The sequence below is a fragment of the Thermobia domestica genome, chromosome 10 (assembly GCF_964235325.1).
Source record: "Thermobia domestica chromosome 10, izTheDome1.hap1.1, whole genome shotgun sequence".
Lineage (NCBI taxonomy): Eukaryota > Metazoa > Arthropoda > Insecta > Zygentoma > Lepismatidae > Thermobia > Thermobia domestica.
The window spans coordinates 50,098,788-50,112,647 of NC_137463.1; the positions used below are offsets into that span (position 1 = coordinate 50,098,788).

The 13,860-nt window shown below is 34.4% G+C and overlaps 1 protein-coding gene across 2 annotated transcripts in view; it reads left to right on the top strand.

Moving 5' to 3' along the window:
• Window positions 1-13,860, top strand: part of LOC145662478 (uncharacterized) — an 846,748-nt gene that overhangs the window by 134,033 nt on the left and 698,855 nt on the right. For both annotated transcript variants that reach the window (XM_081728085.1, XM_081728084.1), the window contains exon 2: window positions 7,110-7,203. In XM_081728085.1, coding sequence (XP_081584211.1) covers window positions 7,131-7,203 — 73 coding nt within the window. In that variant the 5' untranslated portion in view covers window positions 7,110-7,130. The remainder of the gene's footprint in view (window positions 1-7,109; window positions 7,204-13,860) is intronic.

Genomic DNA, 13,860 nt, shown 5'->3' on the forward strand with positions numbered 1-13,860 from the left:
ACGTAGAACAAATACGATAAAAGATGGTGATAAGTGTTTTTTTTTATCGATTTTAACCCTTTATTCAAACAGAAAGCGGCAAATAACAATCATTTCAGGTTTTAATATTGATTACTAGAGACTAAAAATAGTAATAAATAGTGATACGTGGTTTTGTGCAATGAATTACGAGTTCAAGGAGTAAAAACGGAAGAAATCTATCCCTTCCGACTTCAAAATTAAAGCTTTTTCACTACCTCTGTTTTATCTATGACAACTATAAATTATTTTATGTTTTGTTGAAATTTTATTGAGTTTTAGCTGTAATAGATGCTTTTGGTCATTGTGTTTTTGATTAAACAGCATCATTTTATGAAGTACTGTTGTCGACCATTGGCTTCTTTTCAAAGGCAATACACAGCCTCAGTGCTCATCTTTATTAAGACTCAACCGTTCCTTCCAACAAAGAAGACTTAACTCTTATTTGGTTTGTTATTAGACGTCCATAGTACAGGGTGGCGCGAAATTATGTATATTATGTTTGACTCAGTGTATCATTTGTATTTCTGGACAAGAAATTTCGATATGGCAACACTGTGTAGTCTGAGAGTGGGGATAACGGTCACTGAACTTAGAACCGTTAGTATATGCGAGCCAAGATGGTGGGTCTGAACGAAACATTCCCGAAACGCTGGGTCTGGGGAGTGGCCACCTCGATCTCCCGATCTGAAACCACCTGACTCTTTCTTATAGAGTGTTTTAAATGATAAAGTGTATCAACATCATATACAAAATTTGCCCGAATTACTTGAAGCTATCATAGAAGAGTTCCACAGGATACCAGTACGTCTCCAGGCATAAATCGATTTGGATGATGCATTGGTGGACAACACCATGGAAAACAGAGATTAAAACTCTTTAGAGGAAAGGTATAAGAGTAGTGTGTTTATGTTCGAATTATGTTGTTAGTGTCTTTACCATAATCTCTGAAACATCATACACATAATTTATATGTATGGTAGGAATAGTTTTTTTAAAATTTTTTTTTAGTTTAATGTCCGGTGAATAGGCACTTAGGCTAAGGAAGACTGTGGTCATGTGAGGAATAATGATGATAAAATGAAAATGTTGGAAGAAGGGAGAGAACAACCACAAAACCAACGTACACAATGTTTGTCGACTCCAAAGGCACTTGGGAGAGAGCTGGAATCGAACCGGAAACACTCACTTATCACTCTTGAGTATTCTATCACTGAACTACCACGGCCCTCGGCGTAGATATGGCTAAGACAGACTGCTTTCGTCTGTTCGTACGCCCATTTATTGAACGTAAACAGAAACCAAACGGGGAAAAAAGATGTTTTTATACTTTATGTTGTTTACGATCGAACCAGAGACCCCACGCATCAGAGATAAGTGTTCTACAACTGAGCCATTATGCTTGGTCGGCATAGAGCAGTGGTTCTCAACCACTTACAATAAACTTATTAATTTTGTTGTGCTCGATACATAATTTGTTATAAGAAGAGCATATTCTCCTGATTGGTGACTTCAATAATACATTGGTCCTTGTCTTTTTGCAATAGAACAAGCCAGATTTCTCAATACGAGTTTTAAGTGTCGGGACATGAAAATTTAGTGTCGATATCAGATCTGTACAATTAAACTCATTTTGTACTATTTTACGAAGAAAGATCAGATGTACCAGAAGTTGTCTATTAATGTAAGATAGTTTTCTTAAGATGGATAGATTCCAGTACTCTTGTATACTAAGTATTTGATAAATTTGGATTGGACTTTTTCGAGTTGGTTTCGGTATTGTCGATGCGATGAGCTCCAGATCACAGCAGCATATTCCAGTTTTGATCGGACATAAGAGTAATACATTTGTGCTAGTGTGGTGATATTTTTACACTAAGTTTCTTAAGAGAGCACAAGTTTGCAATAGTTTCTAAGTCATGTTGTAAGTTGAGACAGTCATGGATGGTCTCTATCCTGGCGTATATTTTGAGGTCATCCGCAAAGAGAAATTTGTTACTTAATGATATGTGATCAGGGAAATCGTTAATGAATAAAAGAAACAATAACGGTCCTAGGTTGGAGCCCTGTGGAATTCCAGAGTATGTAGTATAGTCAGTTGATTTAAACTCTTTGTAGATAACGTTTTGTTTACGATTGCTTAAATATGATGAGAAGAACTTGATCAAGGAAGGAGAGAAATTATGGTTGTTTAGCTTAACCCTTTCACTGTGAAAGGCGACGGAAAAAAAATTCCCTAACCTGCGAATGTCGATTATAGTCGACGTGTTAAAATTTGTCTGTATCTTGGGTTTGTCGATTGTAGTCGCCAAAGGTTTTCTGTGTGATTTCTATTGTTTATCGAAAACAATAGAACACAAACAAAAATGAACGGTACAACTTTGGCGACTACTCTCGACAAAGCCAAGATACGGACAAACAAATTTTAACACGTCGACTATAGTCGACATTCGCATGTTAAGGAAATTTGGTTCTGTCGACAAAAGTCGACTTCCTCTGTGAAAGGGTTAAGTAATAATACTTTGTGATTGACTCTATCAAACGCCTTTTCAAAATCTATATATATTATATCCATCTGACATTCAACATCGAACGAGTTCGCTATGAAGTCTGTGATAATTGCAAGATCAGTTGTTGTTGATTTGTGTGGAATAAAACCATGTTGATATGATGATATTACTGGTTGTATGTTGTGAATTATCCGTCTGTATAAAATTTGCTCAAATACTTTTGCAAAAGTAGATAAAATTGATATGGGCCGCTAGTAGTTTATTTCATTTTTATTATTGGTCTTTGGTATTGGGCAAACTATAGATGATTTCCATTTATCTGCAAAAACACATGTTTTCAGAGAGAGATTGGATGCGATCCATAGTGGATACGTAAATGCATCTATACACCCCTTTATAATATATGGAGGTATTCCATCGGGTCCAACAGCTGTTCTGGGTTTTAGTTTTTTGATTGACATTTCTACTTCAGATTCAGTGATTTCATCTACGCTAAGTAACTCTAGTTTTTCATTTACGTCATTTACTATAGTGATATTAGTGCTGTCTGTGTCATGCACAAAAACTGAAGAGAAATACTGTGGAAATGCATTGGCTATTTCATTATTGCGATAAAGTTCAGGTCCCTCGTCCAATTCTTTGGACATCCAATTCTTTGGAGGGAAGTCGGAAGTATTAGGAACCGGCAGCTACATGTTTTTTGTGTTCAGAATAATGCATGATGTGATGTATTTCGTCAAGGCAAATTTCAGTTTTTTTTTTCACTTATAAGTGTGAATGAAAACATTGCTGCATACGTTTTCCCGAGTACGAAATACCGTGCTGCTGACGATCCTTAATACCTTGAACTAAAGACATCGAGCTAAATAATCCTGTGTTCACTGCTATGAAGGCTTATCATTTGGCTACTTTGGACCAATCATAAAATCAGAGTATATCTCAAAATTCTGTTGATGGCATGTCTGGGAATTTCACCCTGTATGGAATTCTCTGTACACTCAATAAAAATTAATGAAATATGCATTTTCGGATTGCATATGCGTGACTTCCTTTACTTTGATAAGGACCACTACCCACAGTTTCTGGAATGCGAAATAGGGCCTGTTGAAATTTGACTTTTTTTGCGATTTTGGACAGCCCTAGCTCTGAAACTATGCACTTTTTCCCACAGGTCCACATGAATTTTTCCTCTTATAGTTCATTAACACCATGTATAGGTATATATCTATATCTAAATCTATATCGCTATATATATATATATATATATATATATATATATATATATATATATATATATATATATATATATATATATATATACTTAGAGTGTAAGGTTGGAATTCGAATCACATGATTTGTCACCAGGAATCGAATCAGTTTCCTCGTCGATTAGTAAAGGAATCGAATCCTTTACTAACCATATTGATAAAAGGAATCTTAATGTGTATTGCTATTAATATTCTATGTATCTATTCCTCTTGATGCATCCAGTCATGATTCAAAAATAGGAAACATAAAGACATACATAATAAATAGACCCCGCTTCACCTTAAATTTCAACAGGAAGCTTTTTCAGTGTATATCGTAATACTAAAACTTAATATACATTTCATCGAAAAAGTTCTTTTTCCTCGGCGATGTACGATAATCACAGACAACACATTAAATTTTGCATGTAATTCACAACCTTGACAGTGATTCACAACAGTGATTCACAACCTTGTTTACCTGGCGTCCACTTTCTGAACGTTGCGTATTTCCCGCCATTTCTTGTCACTCGTTGTTCTGACTTCTTTTGCAGTTTCAGATGCAGGGCTTAATTCTTAAATTTTGAGTAATAATTGTAATAATCAACTACTTATGTTTATTTCCAGCAAAACGTTTACATATGATTGGAGTACAGATTACTCTTACAAACGATGTTCTTAACAGAAAAAATGAAATGAAATCTTTAAGTCCCACGGTTATGCTGGCTAGGCTAAAGGAGATGGTGATGATGAGGAATGAAGGAAATTGTGGATTGAAGAAAGTGGGAGGAAACAGAAGAATCCCGAGAAAATCCACGTACACGGTGATTGTCTACAACAAAGTTGACTTGGCGCGAAGCGGGATCGAACCAAGGACCCCATGCACTAGAGGTGAACGCTCTACCATTAAGCCACCGCGGCACCGTCATATTCTTAACGGAATCTCAGTTCTTACTCAATACTGTACTTGTGTTAGTACCAGGCCCGTATCTACGGGGGAGCTAGGGGGCGGGGCCCCCTAAATGTTCGCTGGCCCCAATAAAAGTTTCATGATAGGTTTACAAATGAACTATAATATGGTGATGAAGCATAATATGATTGGCCCGGCCCCCCCATAACTTCTACCGCCCTCCCTAAATTTTTGGTCTGGCTACGGGCCTGGTTTGTACAGCATTTTATTAAACACCTCGTCGTTGCAATTTATTGTAATGTTTGTAATTACGAATGTAGTTTATTTCTGTCAATATATTGTGCTCCACTTACTCACTCTTGATCCTAGGTGAGTATGTTTCCCAAAATGTATACAACTAATCTATGGCAATTGACATTGTGCGATATAAAAATAAAAGTAACTCAATTGCTGAAAGAATAGATTACTGGATGTTTGATGGATTGAGTTTAATATGCTTTTTGTAGGCCGAGGAGGTGAAACGAGATCTAGTAACCAAAGGGAGATCCAAAACAGTGATCGGGATGTTTCTGAAGCAAGCAACTTACCGTAATTGACCGCGGAACTGACCTAATACTTAGACCTAAAGAGGGTTGATACATATAGTAAGGCTTATGAAACATTCCAGTTAATTATCATATGTATAGTAAAGTTCTGTACTAAACCACGTGTATGTTAGTATTAAAGATATAGATATTCCCTCTCTCACACACACACATATACAAATGGAAAGATAGAAAGAGAGATAGATGGGAGTCCGAGATTGAGTGAGTGTGAATTGTAGATATATCATGTTAATTTGTTGTAATATAGACACTGTGCTGAAAGTCCTGCCAAGCAATATGCATATTTATATTAAGTGTATGTGTGTGTCCTAGATATTCAGCCCTACATAAGTTGATATCATGTAGGAAGGGTACATAAGAGAAGAAAGATAGAGCGACACACACACACACACACACGCAGGGAGAGAGGCTCACAAAAAGATAGAAAAGATGAAGAACCACACAGAGGTTTGGGGTTTGAGCACGGAGACAGACGACGAGCGAGTGCAATTGCGCCAGCGCAACGCGATTTCGCAGTTGTCCGGGAAACGGACGCCAGCGTTCCGAAACCCACCCACTCCAATACCACGACCAAGCCCTCAGTTCTCCTCTACTCGAGCGCCATCGTTGTGCTCCGCTCTTTCTCTCTCCCTCTCTCTCTCTCTTTCACTGTGTGTTGCCACCCCCTCCTTAGTTCTCGCGCTGTGCCCCACATCCAAACACTGACGACGTCGAAGAACGCTGAACCTCAACTCTCCAGTTGCACCGATCTTGTCAGCGGCGGCGCGCTCTCTGAGCCGGTTCGAAAGCTTTGGAGTTCGGTTCCCAAACAAGGCATCAGGTATCCACCTACGTTCTTGGAATCTCACTAAGTAAAGAAGAAAAAAATAAAATCAAAAACCTTTTCGGCGGCAGTGTGGTTCTTGGAGAAGTTCTAATTTTATATTCCACCAGGACGCACAGGTGTAAGGCGTCCATCAAGAGCGACACATTAAGAAGAAAAAAAAATACAGCTACTAACATAAAAAATAGCCAAGAGAAATCTACGGTTTGTGTGATTGTTTGGTTTCGGAAAACGAACCCTCAAAATAAGAAAATGTAGGGAAATAGAAAGAAAAAAAAAGAAACTAACCTTCTCGCTAATGGATTGAAACCAACCGGTGGTTGTTGCCAAAATAACTGAGTATCGTTGACATCAAGATGCCTCCGCTTTTACTAACTAATGGGACATGCTGGGAAAAACTGAACTTCACCACCGGTTGAAAGCTATGTTACAGACTCTAGAATAACAAGAATTGGTTTACGTGTTAGACATTATTCAAGTTTATGTGTGGTCTTTGTTTTAAGCAGTGACGTTACCCATATTGTAGTTATTGGAGCCCTACAGTGAAGATCCATTACCATAGCTTGTTTGACGTACTCCGAAGGTCAAAGAGTATCATACTAATTGTTCAAAAGTGTATTAGTTGTTTCTTTAGTGTGTTTATAGATAATGTTTAGTGTACTTTAGTGTTACATAAAGAAAATACCATTCTGGACACCACCAAGTAGTAAAAAACAATGAAGTTTTATGTGGACAATGTATAAAGAGGTTATATGAACCTCTGTAATTAAGAAATTAAAAAAAAAAGTTTAACTAACGCGAAAATCTCGATAAACGGTGATCATAAATATTTTCTGAAGTGAAAAACAATTCTTAAAAGTTATTTACTTTGAAAGTTTTACGTTTGTTATTGTGCTCTATGTGATTCCGTTATGGTAGAAAAAATAAAATAAAAGGGATTGTGGATGGACAGACATAATTAGTAAAATTATCTTAGTTAAGTGCATATGTTTTCAGGTTTCTTGACTTCAAGCCGGGATGGGTTGTGACCCAAGAGGAATGAGTTGTTTTCTATTTTGGGCATCTATCATTTACCAGGCAACATTTTGTGGTAAGTAAGAGAAATTTCTTCCTTTTATATATAATCATTAATGCTCATTCCGGATGTTATATGCTTTTTGGTTGTTAACAATTAATTTCAGATTTATGAGGTTTTTTAATAAAAAAAAATCCTCCTTTCACAATAAATTCCCTTCCACAATAAATTAAAATGTTTAAGTTCTTTTATGTCTGATGTCAATATTACTCTTTAGGTTTATCGCAAATTCGATTTTGTTGCTCTACAGAAATAAGAAGAAAAGTAACAAATTTACATTTAAGTGTCAACGAATCTGAGGAACAGAATGGGAAAAACGAAGTTGAATCTTTTTTGTAATTCTGCTACAGTTTTAGTCTACAGTATAAAGGTGATAAAAGATTAATGAAAGTGAATAAAGCAAAAATGAATTTAATATTCTAAATTTTACTTTTAAGCTACAGACGATGAACAATGGAAGTAAATGATTAATAGTTAAAACTTCGTGGGATGAAGAGAGAAAGAGAGAGAGGTAAATGGAAGAACATAAAGAGAGCACATGGATGAGATGTTCTCACAGCTCGTTATCTGTCGTAGGCTAGGATCGAACCTGAGATCCATTGCACTAGTGTTAAGCGCTTTATTACTCACCCACTTTACGAAATGATACATTTTGAGGAAACAGAAGAGGTTGCAAGAGCACTCGGACATGGTATCGTGCTCCACACATTCATGTAGTCTGTAATTGCTACTAGACGTGAGCGCTTTACCAAATGTCACTTTGCCTTCAAATGGCACATGTGGGTATGTCGACCCACAAGTAATATCAGTAAAAATATGAGCAGAAAGCAAGATATAAGGGAACACGATAAACAAAAGCTGATTAAAAAAAAAAACTACCTATCAAATATACATTTGGGTAAGGATTGAATTGTACCAACACGTTTGAAATTCATTTCAGCACCTACGCTGTAGATATGTGACTTCGCTCTACAGATTGAAGTGGAATTCAAACCATATGAAATGACATTGGGAATCGAACTTAAATTATTAGATACAAAAACGTTTACCGTACTATATAGCTACGATGGATCTATAGGATAGTCGTAAATATAGAATCGTGTCTTGATTGCTGGAATGAAACCTGCAGCTGTGCAGAAAATTTTCAATTTTAAGTTCTTAAATATAAATTAATAATCATTTACATTTTTATCTTCCCCCTTTCTTCTTCTTTGTACTTCATGTTCGAAGCAAAAGTCCAACAACGTTATCGGCAGTTTATATAACTAAGAAAAGTGGAATATTTTTTTATGTTCATATGTAGATATTGTTTCTTCATATTATAACAACAACATGCAATCAACTCGACACTCTTACTTTGGACTGTAAAGAAGGCGCTTTTAGTAAAGGCTATAATTAGAGAAAAGCTAAGTGCTTTATGCTTTCCACGGAAATGGATGAATATTTTATTATTTCTGAGTACTAATTTAACTTATGAATAGAGGTAACAATATGCATATAGCTCTGTGTTAATAAATGTTCCTTACAAAGTTATTTTCTCTAGGTTCGGGAGATTTAAGTAAGTTGAATCATAAGATATAACTGCTATTAAAGCATTAGCTGGTTAGATGATAATTACACACTTTGAGTAACTAAGCGTAAAAGCAGAATAATGAATTTTCGAGCGAGGGGTGAATGTGAAAATATAAAATAATTTAAACTATACTCTATAAGATTGTGTCTGCAAATCTTACAACTAAACTGCCACAACATGTTTGGAAATATATATATATATATATATATGTTTTATATTATTTTATTATCATCATCATAGGTTATTTTGCTGTTGGCGAGTCTAACGTCCCTTCTTCCGCTGTTCTGAAAGTTGACGTCCAGAAAATTTAAATGAAAATGATTAAATCTGTCTGTTTAACGTCCCACAATTATGTAAGTTAAGTTAATTGAGACAATGAGTAAAACAAATGAATGATGATGGATTAATTGGTGGAATGAGTATATGGGGGAAATGAGAGCACCCAAGAAAATGGGAGTATGGACATGATATTCTTCACCACAAACTTACTTGGGCGGGAATCGAACAAGAGACCCCACAAATAAGAGGTTAGCGCTCTACCAATGAGCCACGGTGCCCCCAAGAAAATTTAAATGTATGGACTTCAAAGTAAGATTGGGTCAGCTTGAGTTCGTTTCAGTTTAACCTCCATCTTAAGCACTAAAAGTATAGGAGATAAGACCTACATTGGAAGTAAAATCAAAATAACTACTCCCAGTTTGTACGTATATAATTCGATTTGGTTTTCAGCAGCAAGGCTATATGAGATGTATACCTACAGCATAACGTGGAATTCGAACCATGTGAGCTCCCGCCGAAAATCAAACCTGAGGTTTTCCACGTCAAAGTCGCGTACGATAACGCTTTGCCACGAAGGAATCTTGTACACATTTAAAAATTATTCCAACCGGAAATTTAACATGTGATTCGTAGACTAAAACAACGCGCTTAATCAGGATGGTTCGCTTTCGATAAAAAAAAAAAAAAAGCTTCCTTTAGCAGTATATATTTATTGTAGAAATCTTCCACTACAGCTTGTAACATGAACTCCTTCAAACGCAACAGTTCAACAACCAATTTATTCTCTCTCTCTCTCTCTCTTTTTTTTTTAAATTTTCTTCACCATTTCCCATTTCCCCATAACTACTTCCAAAACTTCGTTTTCGCTTTCTTTCACTACGACTGTTAGATTTGTGCTATTGTTCTCCGTAATCACAATTCAAAGTCTTTGGGGGCACTAATTAACTCTTCCATGTTTCTGCTCCTTTCAACGCAATATTTCATACGAAGGATTTTTGAATGTTTCCCGTAGCTCTAGCAGTCAGTGTTCCACAAAATAGCCTCGATTTTCTATCCAGAACATGTTTCGCAATTCATAGCTTGATATTTATTTCTTATTTATACTTTAGATTTTTACTATTTATAATATTATGTAAATGTTGAATACCGAACAATATTCTTCTGTTCTACCTTTTTCCTCTCTAAGTTTTATATTTGCTACATTTTTCTTTGTTCCAATTACCACTGCGTTTATTTATTTAGTATTTACTTTTAACTTAACATATCATTCTCTACTTTTATCGCAATTTGCTATTTTTATACTTACATTTTGTAACAAGATCTCTATGATTTTAAAAGCCAAATGCTTTGAAATATTTAATTTTTTATTCTACTAAATTCTAACATTCGTTGATGCACATACTGCTATGATATTGCATTACGTATTACACTAAGAATACTATTACCAAAAAAGGGTACTCACAAACCTTACCACACAAATTTGTTGCAATACGAGTCACAAATCTAACATAATACTCTTATTTAAAATAGTTTGATTTTTGGGGTGGATAAAACTATTACGATTTCAAAATGGGAAACATATTAGAAGAAATAGAAGTACTTTAAACATATTAGTTTAGGGTTCACGACATTGTGTTTGTTGATTTTTTAAGGGCTCCCTAAGTGCTACCCGTGTTCTAGTGGCGACCGCGCGCGTCTTTCGTACACCCGATTGATTCTCTGTACGAGATAATTGAAATTTCCGAGTGGGTTCTACCTTAAATTATAGGTCACGTTTCATTTAGTCTTAGTACTGAAAAAGGAACGCTAAATTTCAACAAATAACATCAGTTAAAGCTATGAATGAATGGTAACCCACTCAACGAGTTACGTAAGAATAAGTAGCGCTATGTCTAAATAACCCACGAACCTCATAAACTAAGCCGCTAAATAGAAAGCTAAACTTCAAAAAAAACTATACATTTCTTTCTACTCATTTTGCCCATTGCTTGGTAATCATTGATTTCATTTAATTACCTGACTTCTATATCGTATGAGGCATCACCATGGAACACTAAATTAAATATATTGTTATTCATTCATGTTCTTAAATTGTGTTTATAAGTGTGACAAAGCTTTGTAGAACTTATAATATATTTCCTTTTAAAGTTTCGGTGATGAAGACACTAATTCATATGTTAGAGTACAGTATTTACTTATACGTGAAATAAATTGTATAGCCACTATTGTCAACCCCTGCAAAGACATCTTTAAATCTAAAATTGATTGAGTTATAATTCTATAAAACTTATTTTAACATATAATTACACGTCAACCAACCGGAAGTGATCGAGGGGTTGTGAAGGTGTAAACGTTGACACTTTTAAGAGACACATAAAGACATAAACATAACTAGTTTTCTTTTTTAACTCCACGAAATGCATTAATTTACCAAGTAAACCAAAATCTGGCGAAACTCGTAGCAATAGCCATGCATATACCTTTAGAGTAAATTTCGCTTTCAGAAATATTATTTGAAATGTGTCATTACATGGTAGTCAGCTTACTGATTACGTCACGGGGAATCTGATATAGTAAACATTACAGAGAATATTATTCATAAATTTCAAGAAGCAATGAAAAATAATTTAGAATTTGCATCTCAAATGTACATAAAAATTCTCAGTCATATCTCTCCATTTATAGAGATTCTCTAGAAATAATATTCGTTATTAGATTGAACATAAAGCAAGGTGTATAAGTTGATGAATATATAATTTTCCTATTGAGAAAAAATAGGCTTTTGCGCAGGAACTAAATACAAAGTTGTAGAAATTACATAGTATCTTTCTACGGTCCGTCGTAGATTATTTCTTTATTTCACGGCATGTTGCATCAAAGTTTCAATCACTGTAATTCGCTTTTGGTATCTTGATGCAACTTAATGCATTTAGTTAAAGTAATTAAATGAATTTTGTTTCAATTTAATAGTTTGCAAAAACTCTCACAAACTTGAACTTGTACAGGTATTATGCTAAAAAAGAAAAAAGAAATAAACAAAATCGAAAGTTTCAATTAATTGATTTATGAGAGAGAGTTTATAGCAAGTTTATTTTATTAACTTACTCATATTCGTGTTAGTTGTAAAGTTACACGATGAAAAGTCTGGTATTGAACGTAATTCTTTCGTGATGAATGTATGTGATCCCTGTCTCTACGCGTGTTAGCCTTATCCAGAAAGGAATCTGTGGAATTCGTTATTATAAGTTAACCATTATATTTCGCATTTTCTCCCCCAAAGAGATTTCTTCTTCGATATACTCAGAACGATACAAAAGTACGTCTATTACCTTTACATAAAAGTTAATGAATAACTTACAACTTTCATTTAATAAAATAAGTGTTAAATTAGAAAACAAAATATTGTAAAACGATTGCTATTATCATATAATAATAATGATTTGATTTAAAATATGATAAAGTATAATAACAATAAAGACGCATATCTAGTAATAAAATGGGCTTTTATTTAAAAACAATATATCAGGCGATGAATTTATCAGTGTTTAGTTGCAAAACTACTCAACAATCTTGCATGATTGAACTACCGTTGATAGAAGTTAATTTAGAGAATTTTATTTAAAATTCTACGAGTTTATTTACTGTATCGTGAATACGTTACATACTGTTTGTTAGCGATTAGGAACTAGGAAAAAGAACTTTATATGATAATCTAAAGAAAAAGTTGCATTACAATAATGCTATTCAAAAAGGCACTTCTTTAGTTAAATTGCATAAACAAAGGTCTGGCATAAAAATACTATTTATTACAATAGTGACTGCCAAATGTATTTTTAAAGATTTCTTTTTTGTTCGGAGAATTAATTATACTGGTGACCAATTAACACGAACATGTGCTTAATTTGTAAAGGAAGAACTAGCAATCTTCTTTACATGGAGATTGGAAACTATATCATACAAACTGTACCATTTGTCACTTACATTACACCTATGACTGGAAGATGCATTACTGTGACATGTAGTACTATCATAAATAAGGATGAGATAATTGGTTTGCAGTTATTTTAATACCATTGCTATTAATATCTATTGCAGTTCTTAGAAACTAATAATGACATTGCATGTACTGTGCCCGGAAGTGATATAAAGAAAACACACTTAAAGTCGAAATTGAATAACTTTACGGCATGCGAAACCATAACAAAAGTTGTAGTTTCAATAAAACGTAAGTGAAAGTTTCTAATCTTTTTATGTAATACTGATATTTCTTCACCAGAATCTAAGAACGGAAACACGCAAATACCAGCGAACACATTTGGATAATATAGTGATATAGTGTATTATACGCTTATCAATTCCTAAGAATTTTGATGCGACATACGGACTTCACAGTTGATAAACTCAACAGTGTTGAATTGTTTCAAACTACTTGATCAAAACTGATGAGCTGGCCGATAAGTGTTGAATTATGTTCTTCCTGGAAGCTTTCTTTATCTCATTTTATGGCATTCGTGATGGCTGATAGATAAGGTATTTCTTCTATAGTTTCTTTTCTTGATAGGCAATCCAAAGTAAGAAACTGTGTGAAGGGTTGTATAACATTAAGGGTCAAACAGAATTGTCCACGGATATGAGAAGAGACTCTACCTAACTCTGTTCCGTTTTTCTCTTTATGCGGCAATTATATATATATATATATATATATATATATATATATATATATATATATATATATATATATATATATATATATAAATAACTTACATTATACATGAAGCAACATAACTTGTTTCTCTCATCAGGTTACTAGTATTTTGTTG